Source organism: Triturus cristatus, chromosome 3_2, assembly GCF_964204655.1.
Source record: "Triturus cristatus chromosome 3_2, aTriCri1.1, whole genome shotgun sequence".
NCBI lineage: Eukaryota > Metazoa > Chordata > Amphibia > Caudata > Salamandridae > Triturus > Triturus cristatus.
In genome coordinates, this window is record NC_140584.1 from 1,068,247,447 (window position 1) to 1,068,272,817 (window position 25,371).

Below are 25,371 nucleotides of genomic sequence, written 5' to 3' on the forward strand. Positions count from 1 at the left end.
ACAAATGTTTCCCCTGAAAGCATTCCATTTCCCCCAAACCCGCGTCCACTTCTTGTTGCACCTCCTGTGTATATATACTGTCTTCTCCGCTATCATTGCGCCATCCATGTCACAGCTCAACTAACGGTAGGAGGGAAGTCTTGCTCCCCAATATTGAGCTATGTTCCTCTTCGTTATCATTATACCCAATGTCGCCCAGCCCTGGGCCATTTGGTTTAGGTCTGTCGGCTCCCAGATATTTAAAAGACACCTCTTGGGCTCCGTTTCAACGGTAGCTCCCGCCACCCTCGAGATGGTATGCATGATAGCCTCCCAGTACCGGGAGAAGTGTCCGGGCAGTCCCAGAGTATATGATAAAAGGTACCTAGCCCCCCCGCACTGCCTCAGATAGAGTGGTGTGTCAGTGCGACCTATCCGGTACAGAGTTGTGGGTGTATAGTAGATTCGATGGAGGATTTTCAGTTGCTTTAGTTTAGAGGGTATTGCCACTTCTCTTGGGTAAGCAAGTTCTTCTTGCCAATCTGTCTCGTCCAACTCCCCAATGTCGGTCAGCCACCTGTCCCTAAGGGTTGTTGTGGGGTCCGGTTGGTTATTTATAATATTGCGGTAGGTTTGGGAGATCGCCTTTTTTAACCATATGTTCCGTTAATAGTCTATCCTCTAATGGTGATGCAACTGAGATCTCAGTACCCAGAGGAATAGTTTTCAGGAGTGCGTGTATAATCTGCATGTAACAAAAGGTTTCCGTCGATGCCATCCTGTATGTTTCTTGGAGCTGAGCGAATGTAATGATCTTGCCGTTTTTCCACAGATCTCCCACCTGGGAAATTCCTATGAGGTCTCACTGTTTGAAGCCCTTGCTAATGCGTAGTTTACCTAAGCGTTGGGTTTCCCAGAGCGGTGTGGCCTGCGTTATAACCCCTTCCCAGCCAAGGGCGCGAAGTGTAGTGAACCATATACGTACTGTGTGTGCTGTTGGTCCTATAAGGGTAGTCCCCCGATGCTTATTAGAGAGTGCTCCCATGACGCTCACTGTACCGAGGACATATCTGTCCATACATAACGCCGGTTCCTCCTGCGGTGCGTGTATCCATTGGTTTATTACGGTGAGCTGCGAGGCCCAGTAGTATACCTTTATATTTGGAAGGGCGATTCCACCATCATACCAGCTTTTTACTAATTTATGCATGGCTATGCAGGCGGGTTTTCCGACCGGAAACGGGGTGTTTTGTAGGGCGTAAAGAAATCTAGGGAGTGCCATCATTTTAATAAGGGCGGCTCTTCCCAACAGTGTCAGCTGTAGGGAGCACCAATGTTTCACATCACGGCGGAACCATCCGTGCGGTTCAATTAGTTTTTTTTCCATGAATTGCTCGGGCTGTGGCATAATATGGACATCATCTGTATATAAGGAGATGCGGTCTTCCCAGCCCTCCGTCCACTTTAGCCACCGAATGACCGGATCCCGTCTTATCCAGGCTGCCAATGGTTCGAGCACCAGCACGAACAGAAGCAGGGACAAGGGGCAACCCTGTCTTGTCCCTCTTCCCAAGGGGAAGTTAGCTGAGATACGTCCGTTCGCCACCAGGTGTGCCAGGGGTTTTGCATAGAGTAATTGGATCCATGCACAGAATTTGGGACCGAATCCCAAATGTTTGAGGACAGCTAAATCAAATGCCATGCGCGTGTCGAGGGAGAGAATGACGGCGTCTTCCTCAATGAGTGGTATACGTGCTATGACTCCATGGAGTCGTCGCAAGTTAAGAGCCGTGTTGCAGCCTGGCATGAAACCAGACTGATTCGGGTGCACCAACTTTGTGAGATAGGGTAGTAGTCTGGTGGCCAGCGTCTTAGCCAGTATTTTAGCTCCTGCATTTAGCAAGGAAATAGGCCGATAAGATGTGCATTCCTGTGGGGGTTTCCCAGGTTTGTGTATCGCCACTATTGTTGCTAGACGTTGATCCCGTGGAAGCTCCCCCTTACCCAGGCTGTCTACATACATCTCCAGCAGACGTGGGGCCAAGTGGCTCGCTGCTTTTTTGTACAGTTCGATAGGTATGCCATTGGGGCCTAGGGCCTTCTTAGAGTGTAATGCACCTATAGCTAGTGTTAGTTCCTTTGACGTCACATCTGCTTCTAGCTCTTGCATCTCACTAGGGGCGAGAGTAGGCATATGGATATCCTTGAGAAATGCAAGATTGTCTTCTATCGTGGCCCTGGCGGCAGATGTATATATTGTCTCGTAATAGAGCGCTAGCGCATGAACTATCTGTTGCGGGTTAGTAGTTGTTTCTCTATTATTCAGTCTCAGCTGCGCCACCCAGCGACTAGCTTTCTCGTGTTTATCCAGCCATGCTAGGAGCTTTCCTGCCTTATCTCCTACCTCGTAAATAGTGTGCTGGGTCTTGGTGAGCCTGCTCTTTGCCTCCTCTCAAATAAAGTCCATGTCCTGTTTCGCCAAGTTCAGTTTGTGTGTGGTGGTGTCGTTGGTGTCTGAGGCATGATCTTCTTCAGCCTGACCCACCTCCCTCTCCAGAGCCTCTAAGTGGCGCAACAGATCATTTTTATGGCATGTGATTAATGAGATTGCTTGGCCACGCAATACTGTCTAATATGCCTCCCATAGAGTCGTTGGGGACGTGACTGAGTGGTCGTTTTCCATAAAATACTGTTTCATGGTTGTTAAGAGACCCTTCCATATCTTAGGGTTTTTGAGGAACCCTGGGTAGATAGGAAATATGTGCCATCGTCCCAGAGTATGAGACGTGTATTGAATTAAAACTGGGGAGTGGTCGGAAATACCCCTAGGCAGGTGTGATACCTCCAGTATTCTCTCTAGACCCGTCATCAGTGTGAAAATGTAGTCTATTCCCGAAAGACTGTCATGGACACCCGAGAGGAAGGTGTATTGACGCTCCTGTTGGACCTGCGACCGCCAGGCATCCACAAGACCAAAGGCGTCTAGGAATTCAGATAGTCGGAGATTTGTGCCACTCTGATCTCTAGGGGGCTATAGGTTTATGGTTGCATTTACCGTGGCATTAAAGTCACCCCCCAGTATCAACTCGCCTTGTGGGAGTTTAAGTAGGAATTTACCCAAAGCAGGGAAGGCCACCCGATGCAGAGCTGGTGGGATATAGACTGACACTATGATATATGGTCGACCCTCCCATTGACATGCTACAGCTGCAAAGCGCCCCTGATCATCTGTCCATGACACAGTGATTATGAGCGGGGAGCGTTTGTTAGTCATGACGCCTACATTGCGTGACCCAGAAGTGAATGCAGAGTGTACCACAATTTTAAAACCCCACCTATCTAGGGCCTTGCAGGCTGAGCCCATCAGGTGCGATTCTTGGATCAGGGCCACTGCCGGCGCCCTGCGTTTTAGATATTGTAAGACCAGTCCTCTCTTTATCCTGTCCCCAAGGCCGTTTACATTCATTGAGATAACAGAGGGAGGGGGGCACTGCATATTAGAGGTCAGTGATCTTGCGGCCAGTGAGTCAGCCAGGGTTGTCATGTATATGATCTATTACATCATAAATGGGAGAATTTACAGAGCATTGTAATATGAACATCATGTATGCATTGTGCATATATGTCATGTACCTGCAACATTGGAAAAGTCATAACATTAAACTGGTCCCATCCCGATCCCCCCTCCCTGCCTCCCTGCTCGGCGGACCTAGAACTACCTGCCACCCAAACATCGCAGAGTGCTTTTTCCCCATAACTTGTACTTGCGTGATGGGGTAGAGAGTAGTGCCACGATCATCTCACATCATCCCCATGGTCAAAGAATATTATGGAGGCTAATTGTTCAAACCAAAAATCTCTGTCCCAGCCCAGTGGGGGTGCCGGATAGTGTTTCGTTCACAACATTCCAAACACAAGCGTTGGTCCATTGCAGTCAAGTCGGCCCCGCTTTTGGGCCCCGCCTTCAGTCTCGCAGAGTCTCTCCAAATAAGTTATAGAATCACAGGGTCAGACCTTATCCTCAGCGTTCGCCTTTTGCCTGCACTGTATCCTCTGTTGAGCTTGAGTCCCCGGAGTCCGGAGACGCGTCCTCCAGCAGCCGCTGGTGTTGCTTCTTGCCTTGTTGTTTAGGCCCGGATGCCGGGCGCCATCCCTCAAGCCAGTCATGGGTTTCTTCTGAAGCCTCGAAGAACCAAAGTTTTCCCTCAGCTTCTACCCGCAACTTTGCCGGGAATAGCATGCAGTACTCTAGCTCTCTGGCTCTCATTTCTTTCTTGACCTCCAGAAAGCTGCGACGTTGCCTAGTCACTACCGCCGTGTAATTGGGAAAGAATGTAACAGTGTAGTTCTCAAGACGAATTGGAGGAGCAATCCGCACCGTCTGGAGGATCGCATCGCGGTCACGGAAGCTGAAGATGTAGGCGGGTATAGGCCGGGGGGGACCCCGGGTCGTGGTCTGCCACCCAGTACTCGGTGGGCCCTTTCAACTGAAAAGAAGTTGGACAAACCTCATGGTTGTAGCTGATTCTTTATGAGGTCTTCTACAAAGAAGTCCAGTGCAGGGCTCCCTGCCTTTTCTGGTACGCCTATAATTCGGACGTTGTTGCGTCTCGAGCAGCCTTCCTGGTCGTCAAGCTTGGCCGCCATTAGTTTGTTATCCACTTCCAGTTGCTTGACCTGGCGCTGTAGTACAGCGGTATCTGTCGAGAGAGTCGCCGTTGTGGTTTCAACCTCCGTCATCCTCATGGCCATTTTCTGGAAGTCATCACGGAGCAACGAAATGTCCGAAGAGATCGACCCCACAGTAGTTTGGAGCTTAGTCAGAGTAATCATGATATCCAGCAAAGTGACTTCTGCAGGTTTCTCGTTCGTAAGGCTTTCCCTCGCTCAGTTTGCAACCTTGTGTGGTCCGGCGTATCTTTGTTGTACGCATATTTGTCGAGCTAGAGTTGCTGCGCAGTTCTTTGACCCCGGCCCTCCATTGTAGCTGGTCCTCAGTAGAGCACTCTACGCCGCGCGGACAAGCGTCAGTATTCGCAGCTGCTTGCCGCAGAGCTAACTGTCACGCGCAGCCTTTCGGTTTTTCTGTGCCCACACCCTGCAGCAAGTGCCTGAGAACATGTCTTGGGGAGGTCTACCGAGAGTACTGGCGTATCTGCGCATTTAAGTCCTCTAGTTATGCTTCAATGCACCACTATTCCAAAAGTTCTGGGCGCTTCAGTGCTGGCTTCCTGTATCTAGCTCTGGAGGTTTACTCACTGCGCTCTCCCAGTCATCTGGGGCCCACGCTTTATCAGTTACAGTCGGCAGCGCTTAGAACGTGCAAGGCTCTCCGCAGAATTGCAGCAGGCCCTTACTTTCTGCTAGGCTGGCTGTGCATTATAGGCAGTGCGGTGTTAGTAACAAATAGGTATTTGGTAGGGTGTAGGAGGCAAGTGCAAGGATTATCTTCAGCACCTCCACAGGGAGCATTACAGCTCGAGGCACAGGTCCCGGTGTGTACACGCTCAGCTCCTATGGCGTTAAATGGGCGATGCGTGTGTGGGCGCCAAAAAGTCCACAGTGCAAAAACAGGCGGCAGGTCTCAAGTGCGCCTCCGTGACTGGCACTGGTACCCGCAGCGGCAGTCAGTGCACCTCTTTTCCCCGAGCAGGCATGTAGCGGGAATCTTCGCTCCCTGCCGTCCTCCTAGCAGAATCCGACACCGCCGTGGGGCCACCTCTCACTCACTCACTGCTCCCGCGGCGCATTGCATTAATCGCACAAATCTTCACTCCGCTTGCCCACACACTCGTTGCTCAGACCTCGAGCAGAATGGCTGCCTCAGAGTCACTGGAGTGTCGCCTGTCCGTATTTTCGAGCCAGTCAGTACCGCCCTCAGTTCTCCGCGGCCCCTGGGCCATGCAAAGCCCTGGCTCCACTGTACCTCGTAGGTCGCGTCTCTTGTCTACGACGCAGGCTGCTTATTAAGGTACGCTTGGGGCTCGGAAACCACTCATGCGTTTCCGCAAGGCTTCCAATGCCTCACCCGCTATTTGTGGGGCGTCCTGCACCGCCGGATGAGTCATCGGATCGATGGGGAAGTTGCTTCGGTCGCGGAGCCTCCCTAGGCAGCGGCCATTTGCTTTGGCTGCTAGCCACGCGCCCCGAATAGTCTATTTTAAAAGGTATTCAGTGAATGGTTTTCTGGGGTCTGAGACAAGTTCTTAACTTTTCAAGTCCCAATAAGCTCTAATGCTGCATTTTAGACTCCTTGAAACAAATGATGTGGGCCTGCAAGTGGAGGTTGTAGCACTCCCTAACGATCTTTACCATTTAAAAGAGTGTACAGACATCGATTATTAGATGGGAAGATGTGAGTCTTTCCCAAGTAATAAGTCCAAATTCCTATCCGCTCCAACACACACATTCAATAAATAAACTTGGCCTCTGTAGCACAGAGCAGACTACCTTAACTAAAGGAAAAGTGTGCTAAGTATTTAGCAATACCAAATCAATTAAAAAGTCAAAACACTGCACAATAACAATGCCATAGGATGATCTAAAATGAATAATGACAGAAAAATGACTTAAAGACAATAAAGGCATGGAGATATGAATTTTTAAAGATTTATGGCAAAGAGCACCATGAAAAAGGAAAGCACCAACCAGAAGTCATGGACCTAGGTGCAGTTTCAGGTTGACCACATTGGAACAGAGGTTGGATAACATAAGCAGGTTGTCCCAGCCAAAGATTTTACCTTCCGACTTGGAGCCCGATTCTGATCTCGTTGGGAAAGCATTGCAAACGACTTGGATCGGGAATGCTTTCCAACCGACTTGCATGCAGTCTGACCGAGCGAGTACGATGCAACTGCATTGTTACGGAATCAGCTCACTCAGACTCCCATAGCACTCTATGGGAGCTTGTGTACCAACACGCACACAGGCTCCCATAGCAAAAAAGGGGTGGGTGGGGAAAAGCATACACCCTGTGGCAGGCACTGAATGATGCCCGCCACACTATGCATGCTAGGATCGTGGGGACTCATGCGCACCCTCCTGAGACCAAATTGGAGGGCGCTGGGTGAAGGGGGGCCTGCTATGGACCCCCCGAAATCCGAATCCGACAGCCGTTTCGTCTCGATGAGACTGAGTCGATACATCTGTCTGATTTTGCATCGTACTCGCGCACTCATAAAGCGGCTCCATTGCGCGGCAGGATTCGGCTATGAACGTGTTGGACGGACAGGTTTGAGTTTGTAAATGATTTGCACGGTGGGTACGGGATACTCGCATCGTACTTGGTCTTTCGGAATCAGGGACGATTCGGATGGAAAGATAGGCTCTGAATCGGATTTGCTCTTTACAAATCCTGTTTGGAGGCCTTCCTTACGAGATCGGAATCGGGCCCTTAGTCTCTGAAATGGAAGTTGAAATCTGTTAGATTTGGGGGTCTCTCGTTGGCAGAGGTAGGTACCTTTGACCAAATAGGGGCCCTTGCGTCTAGTCATAACCCCTGCTAACCCCCTTGGTAGCTTGGCACAAGCAGACAGGCTTATCTCAGAGGCAGTGTGTAAAGCATTTGTGAACACATACAGTAATACACTGACAGCACTACAGATGGACACCACACAGGTTGTATTATAAAAAAGAAGTATCTTTATATAGGCTTAACACAAGGCCACAAACGACAAAATCCAAAATACTGTACTTTAGAATGGTTGAAATAGCTTAGTTCTCTTTAGATGGTAAATGCGACACTTAGCGTTCAATGTACCTTTGGATGCGTAGCGTGAAACAAACAAAAGAGTTGCAGGGAAGGTTATGCGTCAGTTCCTTGCTTCGGGGGAGCTGATGTGTCGGTTCCCTACTGCTGCGTAGGGGACGGTGATGCGTCGGTTCCTTACCGGAGAGGAGCTGATGCGTCAGTTCTTCACCACGTGGGGAGGTGATGCGTCAGTTTCTTACTGTGCTTCTGTGGCGATGCGCCAAGCAACGCCGCAATGCGATGACGACCCGGTGCAATGAACTAAAATGGCGTCTTCTTGATGTTGCGACAACGAAGCGGTGATGTGTGAACGCCCGACGGCCGTGCGGCGACTCAGTGAATTGTCTTGGGCTGCGACAGGCCCTGCGACATGCTTCTCTGGTGATGCGACGGCATCTGCTGCGACGGCGACACTCTTCTCCAGTGATGCGGGGCGCTTCGGCGATACGACAGCGGCAGTGGCGGCATGCTTACTCAGCGATGCGACGACAGCTGCTGCGGCAGCGACACGCTTCTCCAGTGATGCGGCGGCGTCTGCTGCGACGTCGACACTCTTCTCCAGTGATTCGAGGAGCTTTGGCGATGCGATGCGATGACGGTAGCGGCGGCGCGCTTTCTTGGCGATGCGACGACAGCTGCTGCGGCAGCATCACGCTTCTTTGTCTTGAGTCGCTCTTCCAGTTCCCAGGGACACGCAGGCTCTTAGAAGGCCCAGCTCAATAGCAGGCACTTCCGATTCCCAGCAAGGGAACTCAGAGGAGCTGGTTGGTGAAGTCTTGTATCCCTGAGACTTCAGGCAGGAGGCAAGCTCTAGTTCAAGCTTTTGGAGCTCTTCTTACAAGTTGATGAAAGTAGCACAAAGTCCTTTCTCCTTTCTTTGGCATCAGGTAACCACTGCAGGCCAATCCACAAACAGCACACAGCATAGGGATAGTCTCCTCCTGCAGTCTCTCTCTTTGGTTCCTCTCCTTAGCAAAGGTTCTTCTTGTTTCCCAGAAGTGATCTAAAGTCTTGTAGTTTGGGCCCATTATTTATACTCGTATTCTCTTTGTTCTCTGAAGGCAGAGATGCCTGGGCCTAGTCCAAACCAGTTCTGGTCAGTCTTGGAGCACTTGTTTACAGGACTCCTTCTTTCCTTTAACAGTGTGGGCCAGGGCCATCAGACGCGCCACAGGAGGTGGAGCCAGCATTGTGGAAGGCAGGCACAGCCCTATTCAGCCCCAGGTGCAACTCCTCCCACCACTCTACATGCAGATGGGCATATTCAGCACTGTGCTGACTCACCCTGTCTCCTGGAATCCCCCAGCCCCTGTCACTCACAAACCAGACATGTAATAGACACAGCAGTGGACACTTAGGCTAGAAAATACCTACTTTCTAAAAGTGGTATTTTCAAACACAGAATGTTAAAACCAACTTCACTAAAAGATGTATTTTAGCATTCTGAGTTCAGGCATACTAAACTCGAATTCTACCATGTTCCCTGGGTCAGTTAGGATTATAGGATGTTACAATCAAACTGCCCATTCAGGCCTATGGGGAACAGGTAGCCTTGCAATAGTGAAAAACGAAAATGGCTGTAATTCACTATTAGGACATGCCACACACACCAGGGCATGTCCTACCTTATACTTACAATGCACCCTTAGGGGTTTCTGATATAAAGAAAAGGGAAGGTTTAGGGACTGGCAAGTGGGTGCACTTGCCCAGTCAACATGGCAGTCACAGACTGCACACAGGCTCTGCAATGGCAGGCCTGAGACACACTTTACAAGCTGCGTCTGTGGGTGGCACAAACAGTGCTGCAAGCCCACCAGCAGCATTTGATTTACAAGCCCTGGGCACACGCAGTGCACTGTACTAGGGTCTGACAAGTAAAACAAATAAGCCAATTATTGAGTCACTAATACATACATCAATTTACCATAGGGAGCACTTGCACTGCGGCAGTTGATAGCAGTGGCACAGTTCCCAAGGCATCTAAAACCAGCAAAAACATCAGAGGCAACAGCAAAAATGGAAGGGAGACCCATGCCAATGGTGCCTGGTCTAACATAATCCTCCAGCAGGGAAGGGCTATATCCGGCGAAGTCCTGTCAAAGTTAAATAGATCTTTGACGCCCTCTCGCTGAAGCTGCTTTTGGGCGGAACACCTTTGGACTTAGTCTCTTTTTTGAAGCTCATCATTCTCCAACAGGGCAGATTGTGATCTTTTGAACAGAAATGTAAAAAGTTGGGAATTTAGCTTTGAAGGGATCATGGACGATGCTGGTCATACCCTTGCTTAGAGAGAGCGGTGTGAGGCTGTTTTTCACCCATATGTTGAACAGGATACTTACAGCATATCCTTTTTTCACAGGGATTTAGTGAACAGTTTACTGAGGACTGGGACAATTTTCTATATCCAATGAAGAGCGCTCTTAATCAGACAACTTTGCTAATAGGTCCCGCTGATGCTGTTGAGGTCTTGGAAGTCCAAATGTTTCCCAGTAGCAACTTTTCAGCCATTCTAGAGCAGCTCCTTGTGGCCCCTTCTAAGCATCTCAGGACCTTAGGGACAGTATTTGGGGGCACTACAGCAGAGGTCATCAACAGACTCCATTACAGGTCCAGTTGTCACTGTTCAACTGTTCACTGCAGGAAAAATATCTGACAGCTTGTGTCCAACTAATCTTTGGAGTCCACTTCTCAGTCCTGAGTACAAGTGGGTGTAAGACCTCCCCTTGAGATCTCCACATAGATCAAAGACAACAGGCTCTGTCCTCTTCTGTTCTTCAACAAGTCTAGGTGTGTCCTGGTGATCTGTAGGTGAGGTGTCACAAGTGGTGTGTTTAAGGAAATGAGCAGTCTCCTCCTCCTCACCTACACCAACTGGTTCTGGGACCAGCTTCCTGTCCCACTGGTATGATGTCAAGCTGGCTACGAGGGATAGCCAGGGAACAAAGGCTTCTCTTCCCCAGGTCTCCCTTTACACTTAACTATGCATGGACAGGCCTCACCCTAGTCCCTTTCATGTTCATGAAGTTTTGAATCCTCCCCAGCTGACCTTCCTGAGCTGATAGGAATCACATACCTCATATGCAGGCTTTCCTACCAAAAGGCCTAAGCCATCGGATCTGCTCAGGGAGCAAGTTTCATACCTCATTGAGGGAAAGTACTGACAGAGCCCAGCTACTGGTAGGGCGATGCTAAGTAGCTTATTAGAGGTTGAAGTGGGTAAAGTGTATCTTTTTAGAAGTTACTTTCCCTAAATATTTATTAAAAGAATCTGACTTCACCAGTGAAATCGATTTTTAATAAACATTAAAAACAGTGGTGGAATCATTTTGGTAGCGTGTCCCAAACCAACAATTGTAGAGTTATTATTTTATTTTGATCTTTAGCTTCTCTCATTGGACAGCTACCAGAGGTTTGCAGACAAAATGCTTTTGAAGCCTTGTCACTGTAAGCACATGCCAACACTGCATTCTTGCATGTACTACTTTCAAATACTAGTAGCCCTACCCTGTAGGTTACAAGGTCCATTTAGACACGACTTATTTAATATTTGAAAGTAGGGTTCTTTCTTGTCAGAAGGTTATTTGGACAGGTTTGCCTGCAGGTTTAAAAGCTGCAACATGTGCTGCAATCCACAGGTGACTTTTAAATGTACTATGCTATGTGTGTATTTTACTGCACCATATACAGTGGCCTTGCTTGAACGTTAAACAATCCATTTGGAGATTTGCCAATTTAATCATATTTTAAGGGTTGGCTGACATACACTGGGGCTGGAAAGCAGTACCTCAATGTGCAGAATTAAAAAACAGCAATACCAGTCGGAAAATAATTGGGGGTGATCATAGACAAAAAGGAATTTTTCACAAAGAGTAAATGTGTAATAAAAGCAACTCTTCACCCTCACACTGACTTGAACATTTTATGCCATTTAGCTATCCATCAGTATAACTAGGTTTGTGTATTGTTCTAGAGTGGTACTTTTCTTGCAGGAGGGAAATAAAAGTGCTGATCTGTAACATTTATAACAGACCATAACTTTTTTTGCAGTTTGCAGCTGTGTGCCTGAGACTGTAATCCTGGGACTTTCTAGCGCAGGGTGCATTCGGCATGTTAATATTATCAATAAGCATTAAAAATAAAATATGAAATGTCCAGTAGTCGGAAAAACACGTTTTTAATTGCAAATTCTCGTTTATATTTCAGATATTTTTTTGGACTCGGACCAAAAGTATTCCCCTTCTTCAAAACAGAAAACGGATTTCCAAACGGAAGACATTCAGAAAGATATGGATCTTTTGCAAGAGCATCAAAACGAGGAAGGCAGAGATAGCTTGGTGTTATTCCCATCCTCCGTTATTGCACAGGCATCAAATACAGAGCAACATCTAAATGAAATGATAAAACAGCCATCTTCTGCAGATCAGAGTACTGACAGGACAACCAATGAGGAAACGGCGAGGACTGATCTAGAAACATTCCAAGAACTGCCTTTAGAGAGTATGAACAGTCAGGGGTCTAGCAGGGAAGAGATATCATTTTCTGATGAAGAACAAAACAAACTGCTCGCTCAAAAGAGTTCCAGCTTTGTTGAAAAGAATGATAAAGATTACGAAGATGTTAAGAAGGAGAATAAGGTGACTAGGACTGAGAGCAGTGACAGCAGTAGTGATTCCAGTGAGGAGCATGCTGGGGATGCTGTTACTGTTAATGGGTCCGAAAATGGGGATTATGAGACATACCAAGATAATAGGATGGAAAGTGATCATGCGTTAAATGTCAATGCAGATGACCAGACTGGAGACGACCACTCTTTTGATTATGAGCCTAACGATGATGATAAGTATGAAAAATATGAACATGATTATGAAAATGAGGTTGGTGCTGAAACTAAACCTACAATAGTTGATCTTGGAGATGCTGAATTGAGGAACCATTCGGCAGGTAGTAGCCAACCTGGCAGAGACAATGATAATGGCAGCGACAACGATACACCTGAAAGAGACTTAGAGAGTCCTGAATATAATGAAAACCCCCAGGTTACTACTACCTCCTTTTTAGGTCTCATTACTGAATCCGCAGCAGAGAGCGAAAGCGAGGATGATTTCAATTTTTAACAGGTCCACCGTATGCTTAACTCTTTGTATAACATATTGCCTACACCATAAAATGTAATTTCATTAAAAAATAGTACACATACTACGCACTCTATGTGATGCTTGGTAAGGCCTCCATCACTCTCTCTTCCCCTCAACTCCCGCACTGTTATCCAGATATAAGACTTTGATATACTCCTACTATTACCCACACATAGAACATGAAAGTACCTGCCATTCGGTGGCAAAGGCAACAGATTTATGAACAGACCAATGCTTGTTTGCACTGGCATTATAAAAGAAAACAGAATGTCTAGCATGGCTCCTGATGCGTGCACCTATCTTGAAACCTTTATTGACTTTCCAAGATGGAAATTAAAAGAGCAGCTTGGGAGCAGGGTGTTGCTGCTGGGCCTTCACTAACATATTAATTAAAAAATACAAGAAAAAGTGAACGAAAAGGATGGGGAGCAACGACAAGCAGGGAAGGGAGTTGCCAGGCCCCTGCATAAAGTATTTAAAAAAGGGAAAACAATGAAGCTTAATATTGTGCGGAAGATAATTAATACGAAATGCTCCAGGGGTGGGGAAAATAACTCTGGAATAGGAAGGGAAGCCAACGAACGATAAAGCTATCCAGATCCAGTCATGAGCAAGGGGTTGACCCAAAGCATGCTCTTTGTGATATGTTATGGTATTGCAACAGGCTAGACCTTAAAAGGCAAGCAAATGCGCAGGGAAGGTGTTACAAAAATATATGGTTAGGTTAAAGACTGTTAATTCCAATCATGTATCGTATGCAGATCATAAATGTTGTAATCTTTTACTCCTTCTTTATCATTGCATCCTGCATAGCATTTTTAACCTGGTACTTACACTCAAGTGTCCTTACAACTGCTAAGAAGGTAGCCAGTGTGGCTTACTTACAGGTGGAGGAATGTTTTTAGGGAATCACTTTGTAAGTTTTACATTTTAAAGTAACACTATTTATTTGAGAATCTATAAAAAAAAATCAGCTAACTTCCAAAAATCTATCGCTTTATGATGTGCATCTGCTGTTCTACTAGGTTTAGAGTAATTCTGTAGCCTAAAGAAATATATATATTGTGAAAATAGTTGGATTCATACTTCATTAAAATACTTTAAACACGTTTTGCGTTCAATAATGCTTTCCATATTCCACTGACCTACTGGCTGTAAACATGTGTGCATACAATCTATCTAATTATAGTATAACAGAGAGTAAAAGGCCTGCAATTGATTATTGTAGAGGAATATATGTAGTCCACAATTCTATATCGGTAAGATGGCAAAAGGCAAATACTATTCTATTGAATTCTAATGGATCCTCTGTATGCTGTTTCTTTTGTAATGGAATTCTAATGATTTGTAGTACAGTGGTTTAGTGGTAGACAGGTGTCAATACTTTGTAACATTGTTTTTATTTAGAGTTCGGTATCCGTGGCACTTACTAACCTTATGTAGCTTCTTGAAACCCCTGTGGTCAGTGTTGCTGTCCCTACGATTTAACCAATCGGGCTACAAAAAAGGTTATAAATGCTTTAACATGTTCTACTTTAGGTAGCCAACTGCGTAGTAGGGACTGCATGTTGGTTTTCAGATATCTGTTAGTGGAATGCTAGAGAGATAAAGTTGTTGAGTGGGACATCATGGAAGCCAAGGTTTGGTGCAGTATGTTGTTGAGGTCATCCAAGGAGATAGGAAACGCTGACATAGTGTAGTCATCGTCCACTTTGTTGAGATAAGCAGGATTGGACCATTGTGGCATTTTTCAACTGAAGATGGGCGAATCGAAACTTGGTGAAAGAGGTGGGGGTGATAGTCTAAGGGTCATGTAGATGAGGGCATGATCAGAGGATGCACAGCGCTGTCTTGCCTGGGCGAAGCTGTGTTCAATGCTCGCCAGGAGGAGACTACTACTGCCACGAGTGCGTTTTTATTACTTTTAAAACTCTTTTATTTCCCTGTTGCTGCTAACGTGCTGCTCGATTTGCCATTTGTACAGGATGAAGGGAGGGAGGCGGAAGGAGCCGACGGGCCGCCGTTTTAACTGCTAGCGGTTTACTGGTTGGACACTAGGCTATTGAAACAGCGCGCTGACACTGATGCACAGCGCTGTCTTGCCTGGGCAAAGCTGTATTCAATGCTCGCCAACAGGAGACTATTACTGCCACAAGTGCCTTTTTATTACTTTTAAAACTCTTATTTACCTGTTGCTGCAAACGTGCTGCTCAATTTGCCATTTGCACAGCTGGTAGCGGTCTAGTGGTGGGACGTTAGGCAATTTAAACAGCGTGCTGACGCGGATGCGCAGCGGACGCACGCAGCGGGCACAGGGCCAGTCCCCCTGGACATTTATCCTCAGATCTCATGAGCTTCACTAAAGGAGAGTTACTTAGGCTGAATCCTGGAAAGGGAACACGTAGGTGCCCTCCGATTCCGCTAAAGGAGACAGATAACGGCATAGAAAGCATATGCCCCAGCGGCCGGCTATACCGCCTCCATGTCCTTCACTTCCCAAATACTAGTCCTGGTGTTAGTCCAGCTAAGAAGACAAACGTAGCTGATGCAGGTCCTTTAAAATGCATCCTATTAAATGCCAGATCATTCATTAAACATAGCACAGAATATTCACTATTACTAGATGAATATGAGATTAAGTTGGCTTTCATTACTGAGTCATGGGCAGATAGTGCATCTGGACCAGATTTAGTGAAGGCAACTCCCCCAGGTTTTCGTTGTCATGCACTGGATAGACCACATAAAAGAGGGGGGGTTTGACAGTTTTCTACCATGATTCAATGGAACCTACTTTCCATATTGTCTCCAATACTTCCTGTGAGGCTATAGCTTTTAGTATTCACACAGCACATTATAGTACCTTCAAAGGTATACTGCTCTTGTCATCTCCCGCATTGACTACGGAAATGGCCTGTATGTAGGCATCCCTGCTTCTCAATCTCGCCGACTTCAGGCCATTCAAAACCAAGCTGCCCGCCTCATCTTTTCCCTTCCTAAATCTTCTCACATCACTCCTGTACTCAAATCCCTTCACTGGCTTCCCGTCCACTCTCGATCATTTTTTAAATTGGCCTGTTTAGCCTTTCAGGCTCATTCCCGTTCTGCTCCTCTTTTCATCACTTCTCTTATCTCTTCCTATGCCCCTTGTCGCACCCTTCGTTCTTCTTCCCTGTCTCTCCTGTACATCCCCCGCTTCCGCAAATCCAGAACCGGGGGCACTCGCTTTTCGGTTTTGGCCCCTCAGCTCTGGAACAGTCTCCCTCTTTCTATTCGCTCTATCCCCACTTATTCCCATTTTCGCAAAGCTTTAAAAACCTTCCTTTTCTCTCAGGCTTTTTCTCCCTAATTCTTCGGATGGATTTATGTGAGTCTTGATCAGGTTTTAGCGCCAGGAAGCCGCTTGGCCACAGTGCGCTCTATTAAATACCTTCTTCATTCATTCATGCTTTACCGTCCACCTGGCTCCAAAAGCGGATTTCTGGACAAACTAGGCACCCTGCTTGAGGAAGGGCTATGCCTAGACTCTTACACGGTGCTGGGAGATTTTAATTTCCATCTGGAGGTCCCCTTGGATCCAGATACTTCTCGACTTATGGGGGCTGGAGATCTTAAGCAGTTGGTGAAGGTCCCGACTCATGAAAAAGGGTACACCCTGGATGGGATATATTCCAATAACCAAGACCTAGTTTGCACTTCAGTTCTCCCTCTTCAGTGGTCTGATCACTGTGCTATTCAATTTGAATTGAAGAGTTGCGGGGGCAATTTAGCCAGTGTAAAGCCAACCCATTATCATTATCATTATCAGTGGAGAAGTGTGGCTCAATGGTTAGAGCGGCAGACCCTGATGAAGAGGTCTGGCCCGGGACCAGGGTTCAATTCCCGCCTCAGCAGGTCTTGGGCTCAATTTCCTTGGACCTGATAATTCTCGCCTCGGTGCCTATTCTAATTATGGGTCCCACTCTGCAACTCTGGGCAATAGCTTGCTTAATCTCCACAACGGCCCCAACAGCGCTGGGATGCCTGGCTTCACTTTGGGGGTGACCAGGAGTGGACATTTCACAGGGAAAAGCCAGGAAGTGTTCCACAGCGGTATGAGTACAGCGCCAGGACACCCCAGTTGGGGTAAGCGCTATACAAGTACAAATTCATTCATTCATTCATTCATTCATTATTAGAACTAGGGCCTGGGGAAGAGTGGGCATTAAGAAATTAGGAGAAACTTTAAGGCGCTCTATGCTCCCTCTCCCCCTAGGAGTGGAAAAGGCCACATCAGCCTATACACAATGGCTAGATGCAACCTGCAACTATTTAGCCCCTGTAAAAAAAAGTGGATCCCCAAACGGGCTCAAACCTCAGCGCCCTGGTACTCTGAGGAACTTAGAGCCAAAAAACTGGCCTGTAAGCAATTAGTACGTGCTTGGCAGAGAAGGTATGCATGTGCTGACAAGGAAACTTACAGACACAGCATCACCACCTATAAACAGCTATTACTAGAAGCCAAAAGAAAGTTTTTCACAATGCAAATAGCATTAGCTAAATCTAATTTGAAAGAACTTTTTAAAACTATAAAAAAAACTTGCCACCCTTAATGTCCCCAAGAGCCAGAGCAACCCTGAACTCTGTGATAAACTGGCCGACTTTTTAAACAAAAAGTAGAAATCATTTTCTCCTCGTTCACTCAAGCCGACAAAAGGGCATAAGTGCGCCTGCACATGGACGGACTTGACAGTTCCTGCCCTCGACCGGTTTTAGAACAATTTACACCCCTGGAGATACCTGAAACGATTAAACTTCTGAATTCAATTCGCTCTGGAGCCCCCACTGATCCCTGCCCAGCGCTGGTTATCAAACAAATCCCAGAAGTTATCGGAATGGCACTTACACCCCTGCTGAATGCTATATTTAGCTCAGGCACATTTCCCAAAAAGTGGAAGAAGGCCTCTGTTCTTCCATTGTTGAAGAAACAGACCTTGGACCCAAAAGACCCCAGCAACTATAGGCCAATCTCACGGCTTCCATTCCCTGCCAAAATTCTGGAAAAAGCCATGAACACCCAACTCAGTGCATTTCTTCAATCTAATAATTCCCTTGGCCCATCTCAATATGGGTTTAGAGTAGACCACAGCACTGAGTTGACTCTAATTAAATCCACGGAGGAAATTAGAAAGGCCATGGATAGGGGAGGCAATGCCATACTGATCCTGTTAGTTCTGTCCACGGCCTTCGACACGGTCCATCACGAAGTGTTGATGGACCGGCTGTCTGACGTAGGAATAGAAGGACAAGCATGGAAACCCCTGCAATCATTTCTATCTGATAGATTGCAAACGGTGGACTTGGACGGTAATATGTCAAAACCATTCTCCCTCCCATGTGGGGTGCCACAGGGCTCGTTACTCAGCCCGACGCTTTTCAATATCTATGTGACACCCGATGGCAGGAGTCATTAGATCTTTTGGCTTCCAACTCACTTCCTATGCTGACGACACTCAAATAGTGTTGTCATTGACTGGGTGGGCGGAAAATGAAACAGGGGCATGTTTCCATGACTGTATGGGTGCCATCTCTGGCTGTATGTCGTCCAACTGTCTAAAACTTAACTCTTAGCAAGACCAAGATCATAAAGTTTGGAAACAATCCACTTGTGTGGACACCCGAATGGTGGCCGAAAGACCTTGGACCCTGCCCCTTACCCACTAGGAAAGCAAAAAATCTTGGGGTATTGGTGGACAATAAACTCACCATGGGTGACCAAATAAGTATGGTGATTTCGGCCTACTTTTTGGCACTAAGACTCATAAGAAAAATTACGTTTTTTTCTCACTGAAAACAGCCTTAAGACAGTGGTAACGGCCCTTATAATGTCCCGCCTTGACTACTATAATGGCTTATATCTTAATGCCCAAAAACAACATATCAATCGGCTTCAACTTGCCCAAAATGCAGCGGCCAGATTGCTGTCAGGGACTCCGAAATTTGTCTCTTTTAAGGAGGAACTTAGGCAACTTCATTGGCTCCCGGGCAAACAAAGAGTATGCTTCAAGGCACTTTGTTCCGTCTTCAAGGCCATCAACGGAGCAGGACCTGATTTCCTGAGGCATAAATTTCAATGGTACGTCCCTGGAAGAATGTTACGCTCAACAGGAGCTAAACAAGTTCTAGTCCCCTCATTCAAAAAAGTCAATTAAGGAGGCAGGAGCTTCATCACCTGTGCTTCTAGGGCATGGAATGATCTTCCTTTTCATCTCAAGAATGCCCCGGATCTCCTTTACTTTAGAAAAGGGCTGAAGACATGGCTCTTTTCCCAGTAGCATACATCTTCATGTTCCCCAGCTGGCAGTGCTTAGCGCCAGGACACCCCAGGGTAACCGTGCGCTCTATAAGTGCGATTAACATAGCATAACATGTGCTGAGAGTGACGGAATAGATCTATGGTAAGGGCCATTGCTATTGAATGATTTCAAGATGGATGGTGCTTTGCATCAGAGAGTGTTATCTGCTTTGTGCCGTAGATGTAGGGTATCAGGGTCCATTACACTAGATTTAATGCTGGAACTTCGGATCTGCAGGTTGATGTGACTTTTATCTATGATTAATTGAATATCTCTCCAACAGCTACAATGTCATTGTTCAGCATCTACACTTGGCATTGGTACCTAAATAGAATTGTAGGAGAAGTATATTCTGGTCTGAGGTAGAAGTATTCTTAGCTCAGTTGTCCTCTTATTCCTGATACTCACTTGGTGTTCTGTCTATTGCTAGGGCGTTGTTAGGGGATCTGCCCGAGGGGGGCATCTGTTAGATAGAAAGTTCCTTACCATAATATATTTTTTGTATGAATGCATTCTCCTAATGCATTCACCTAACATTATGATCTGGCCTCCCTGGTTCTTCAGGAGTACAGTCTGAAGCTCTTTCTCATGTTGAGGATTCTCTGGAAGGAAGGAAGCACATACCCATGCACAAAACTGCAAAACATAAGTAACTCTTTACTGTCCTATTCCCCAAAGTCTTACCTTTGTATTCTCATTATTATTTATGGTTCAGAAGAGTGAACCATTAAGACATCAGAACTATCAGTATTATTCTTTTACCATTTAAAATAGTGGGAGAAAAGATGATGCCCGTTAAATATTTGAAATTGATCAATTAAATTTAAATTGATTTAAGCATTTTCTTAATGGTTTTGGTTTTTGTGGGTTTCTAATCTTAAATATCTTTAGAATAAGCTTTAGGTTTCCTGTTTCCTGTTTCTGTCCACATTGTGTTTTTTCCTGAATCTTCGCTCACTGGCCAGTCTATAACAAGCATTGACATAGCCAATAGGTCTCGCTTTTGGGACCTTATAAGTATTTAGTTATGCAGCACAATATCCTTAGTGCAACAACATCAACTGTTGCACGGCTAAACACACTTATAAGGTCCCAAAGGCGAGACCTATTGGCTATGCCAATGCTTGTTGCTATTCTGATTGCTATCAGCTGTGCTTCAATTGGAAACAGCCAACTCTTGACTATTGAATATAACAAGCAAATTTAACAGTGTCCTCCAGTTTGGAGTTGGAAGCCTTTGCTAAAGGATAACTTGTTCTGAGAAACCAGAGACGAGCGCCACCCAACAGTAGCAAAAGAATCAGAAAACTATTGCAAAAAGATCTGAAGAGTAAGATGGAGAGACAAGCTGCAGATGGCATAGTGGTCACGAGAAACATGTGCACTGTGAAGTGGTGACTAAGGGCTACATGTACAAAAGGTTTTAGAGGTCTCAAACAGAGAATTGGGCCATTAGTAACTGCTAAATAGCCCCTTGACATGTACTAACCCAATTTTGCGAGTCGGTAACCTTTTACTGACTTGCAAAATAGGGTTTGCAAGTGGGTATTAAGAAATGGTTGTGTTAAGGCCATCCCTTCCTAATAGTGAGTCGCAGGAGGATGTATGGATGTTTTGCGACTGGAATGCGGTCGCAAAACATTTGCAATTTACCACCTACTTCAAGTAGGTTGTACGCAGCCGTGGTCCGGCCGGGTTGGGGAGGGGGTGGGTTCCCACTGACAATGACGAGGGAAAATGTATTATTTATTTAATTTTCCCTCTGCATCAACCCTCGAAATCTTCCCACATACGGCCCCACCGCTGTTACCTGCACAGACCGTGGCTGGTTGTAAGCCAGTTGCAAATGGGAAGGGGTCCCCAGGGCACCACTTACCCTTTGTGAATGGCCACGAAAACATTTTTTAAGAGCAGGCAGTGATCTCACGGACCACTGCCCACTCTTAAACAAGCATTGGCATAGCCAATAGGTCTCGCTTTTGGGACCTTCTAAGTATTTAGTGATGCAGCACAATATCCTTGGTGCAACCACATCAACTGTTGCGTGGCTAAACACTTATAAGGTCCCAAAGGTGAGACCTATTGGCTATGCCAATGCTTGGTGTGGTTGTGTGTCATTGTGTGTGGTTGTGTGTGTGTTTGTGGGTGCGGGTGCGGTTGTGGATGTGTGTGGATGTGTGGTTGGGTGTGGTTGTGTGTGTGTGGTGTGTGTGTGGTTATGTGTGTGTGTGGTTGTGTGTGTGTGTGGTTGTGTGTGTGGTTGTGCGTGTGTGTGGTTGTGTGTGTGTGGTTGTGGTTGTGTGTGTGGTTGTGTGGATGGGTGTGTGTGGGTGTGGTTGTGTGTGTGTGTGGTTGTGCGTGTGGTTGTGGGTGTGGGTGTGGTTGTGTGTGTGTGGTTGTGTGTGTGTGGTTGTGTGTGGTTGTGTGTGTGGTTGTGGGTGTGGTTGTGGGGGTGTGTGGGGGTGTGGTTGTGTGTGTGTGTGTGTGTGTGTGTGCTTCACCGTTTTACTGCCACTTCTAATCGCAGGAAATAATCATCAATGCACCAGATACTACGCACAACCTAGAATTTTGTTCTGAATCGAAGGGGTTTGTAAGCATCTTACAAAATACAATACAATTCGTATTTTATCATATGATTAGGAGACCCACGTGAAACCCTAGAACATCGTTCTGCGCAGGAAGGCATAGTCCACGAACTCAACTTTCGAATTTCATATAACTGTTCGTTTAACGCTTAGTGTATGTACTGCGCAGAGGACTTAACTGGAATATGTAAATCTAACCTTGTGCATTGTGGTAACTGGTGCTCATATAAAGCACTTCAATGCCCTTGGTCCGATAAAGCGCTATATAAAATAGCAAAAAAACACCTATGTGCAGTTCCAAGAACGTCTGCTTGATGTCCGTCACTTAATATAAATTATGCCGCCATCTTGTCGCGGCAGTAGCAGTGTGCAATATATATGCATAATACGTTTAAGGACAGTTTTATTCAAGGTGAATGCATTTTATTGGCTTTAAGTCACTACAAACGACAGAAAATCCATAGAGAAACATTAAAATACATGTACTGCGTCGGAGAAAAAGTTCAATGTCATTATTTTGTTTACTATTTGTATTATGTTCACGTCAAAAGAAAGTTTATAGTAAAACGGAAACTTATGCATGTTGATATTTTACCAACTTCAATGGTTATATGCCGTAAAAGTATATTACCTGGTCTTCTGAAAAAGGCTTTCCGCTTCTGCTTCAAGTATTGCCCGTTTTCTAATAGCTAGTGAGGCAGAATATCTAGTGCCTTTTTTATTTCTACCATATGTAGACAGGGCGGCCTAGTGTCTGAAGTGGCACAAAAGTCTGATGGGAAGATGGCAACAGACAAATTGAAGAGCAAAGTGACTTCTGCCTTCAAGATGCATGGCTTGGTCCTGCGAGCGTGAGTGTCATCTAAATGATAGGGCAGGGGTAAAGCGGCATGTGTGCGAGTGAGAGGATACAAAGTAAAGTCGAGTTTGAGGTTGAATTCGGAACATCATACATACTGGAAGCCTACGTAATCTGAGTCTTGTGTCTTCTATTGACTGAGTACATCGCGGGCGAAAGTGAAAGTGATCGCGGGCGCTTAATGAGCATGACAAGGTTTGCCATATGGTGCCTCTGCTCCTAAGCGCGCACCCGCGCACATGCACTGTAGCTCTAGGCTGGCCATAGTAGCACTTTTTTGAGCCCTCACAAAAAGTCTCACCAGACCAGCGCATGCGCTGGGTCAGGCGAGACCTAAAAAGGAACTGGTGCTGTTTTATAGAAAGTGCCCCTGGGCACAAAGGGCATGTGCGCCTGCTTTTGCGCCCCTGGTGCACTTTGATATTACAGAGGGTGCCGCAGATGCTTGTGCGGCTCCTTCTGTAATACAGATAGCGTCGGCCCACATTTGACTCCAGCGTTATCTCAAGAGGGTGCTGCCTCATTTCCATGGGGGCATATTAGGGGAGCATAGTCAAAGAAACAGTCAGGAGGCGCACTGATAGTGCGCCACAAAAAGTTTGTGCACTGACAATGCGCCCTATGATGGTAGCCCTCTGGAGTGAGGAAAGGGGGGTCCTATGGACCCCCCAGACATCCCCTTGGAGGCCGGTGCAGTCGCTCACTGCTTTCACCTGCAAAGGGATCTCTCTTGCCACCTGCACAGTGAAACATGGAACAGCTTTGAAGCAGCCGCTCTGTATTTCACTTGTATGCGCTGGCCCACAGGCAGCACAAGTTTGCGGCTGCCATAGGGCAGCACATTGAACATAATAGGGCACACTTTCCTTGTTTAAGCCCTGCGCACCTGATTGATGGTGCACCGTATGCAAACTGGGTGAAGTGCACCCTATATATTGTAGGGCCCCCGGTGTCACATTTCTAACAATGCCTTTTTTGCTCAGGTAAATGTTTGCGTAAGTTCACTATGTTTTTGGTGTTCATAAACCACGAGTTTAATTTTACTCTTAGTAATTTTATAACAGTAGAGAGTTTACGTTTACCTTTCGGAAACAGGCCCATAGTGACTTGCAGCAGCAGTTTTCTTTTATTTTTCATGTGAACTCCCCAATAGATGCAAATTAACAGAGGAATGAACCTGTACTTGACAGGTATTTACAGTGGCTTAGCTAGACCTTTGGCCGCCCATGGTGCCCCGGCGTTTGCTGCCCGTGGCGGCATGTAAGAGCCAGGGGGCTGGAGGGGGATGGGGGTGCTAGCAAATTCCCGTGACGGCTGCAGGTAAGTGGGGGGCGGGGGGCTGGTGATTCCCGTGAGTCTACTGCCCCGCAGGTATGAGCAGGGGGGAGGCAGCCACCCCCAAAACTCGGGTCACCCGGGGCGGTCCGCCCCCCCACCCCTTTTGCTACTCCACTGGGTATTCATTGTAAAAGTATGAAATTACTTTGGGTGATGTAGTGGAGTTGCCAACCTTTTTTAAAAGTATTTTTTATATATCAAAACAAGTCTACTGACAGATATTTTCTCTTTTTCCTTTGCTATATGGAGTTTTCCTCATTGTACATATATTAATTATTTAGCCATGTTAACAAGTATTTACCCTCTCTCAAAAACATGAGTAACTCTTGAGTGTAGCCTAATGGCTACTGTTTCCTTAGTTCTGTTACTTACATGGCAGTACAAAAAAATTCCTAGTGCACACGCACCTAAAGTACAAAAAAGAAACATTTCTGTCGGGAGTAAAGTTCAAATCAGCAGAAAATCCTCTGGTTTACATTTGGGATTAAGAGGGAAATAATACATGTTGTCCCCCACTTGCGAAATAACGTTCCCAGTAGCGGAATGCCTTCCCTTACACTCAAAGAAATGATTATTTTAGTTTGCATCCTGACTTGGTCAATGTTAAACACTAACTTCAAATGGATACATTTTGGGGTGAAAAGACTGAAAACCAGTCTATGTTAAACACTAACTTCAAATGGATACATTTTGGGGTGAAAACCAGTCTATGTTAAACACTAACTTCAAATGGATACATTTTGGGGTGAAAACCATTGAGAATGTAGATGGTGACCTCAAAATGATCTTTTTGAAACTAGTGAACAAGCCAATCAGTCTAAATAAACTAAAGCAGTTGCATCGAGATAGAAACTTCTCTGCATGTCTACAAGAACCTGTGCTCAATGGTAGATCATTGCAAATAGATTCCCTCACATGGCCTGTCCTTATTCACTACAAGTGCAGTAGCCACGCTTGATCTACAAGTGGTTTGTGGCGGAATGGTATTAGACCAGCAAATTACTTGATACCGTCCATTCATGTACTGAATAATATATTAAATGAAACGTTTGTAAAACATCATTTAAATTGGTCATTATGTAGAGCTGGTTGCCCGGAATGCTTCTATTTTGACTTTGAGAGCATTCATCTCAGATTCATATTCTAGACTCTAAGCATACCATGGTTAGATACGTGAGCATTAACTGAGGTGAAGGCAGATGAATGGGAGGGGGCTGTGTGCAGGTACTTCTGCCAAACCTGAAGGTGAGAAGGTCAAAAAGAGCAATCTGATGTGACAAACTATCTTTGTTTAATGCTTTCAGGCAGGCCGCAAAGTCTGATATTAATGAGCTATGATTTGCCGAGCTGCCAGGTTAGCGGAAGTGACATCATAGCCCATTTGACTCCT

General features: G+C 46.1%; 1 protein-coding gene across 1 annotated transcript in view; it reads left to right on the plus strand.

Annotated features, from left to right (window-relative positions):
- Positions 1-13,954, plus strand: part of LOC146859134 (uncharacterized) — a 2,052,335-nt gene extending 2,038,381 nt beyond the window's left edge. Inside the window, exon 104 of the mRNA XM_085649806.1 lies at positions 11,933-13,954. Coding sequence (XP_085505932.1) covers positions 11,933-12,843 — 911 coding nt within the window. The 3' untranslated portion in view covers positions 12,844-13,954. The remainder of the gene's footprint in view (positions 1-11,932) is intronic.
- The last annotated feature ends 11,417 nt before the right edge of the window (positions 13,955-25,371 follow it).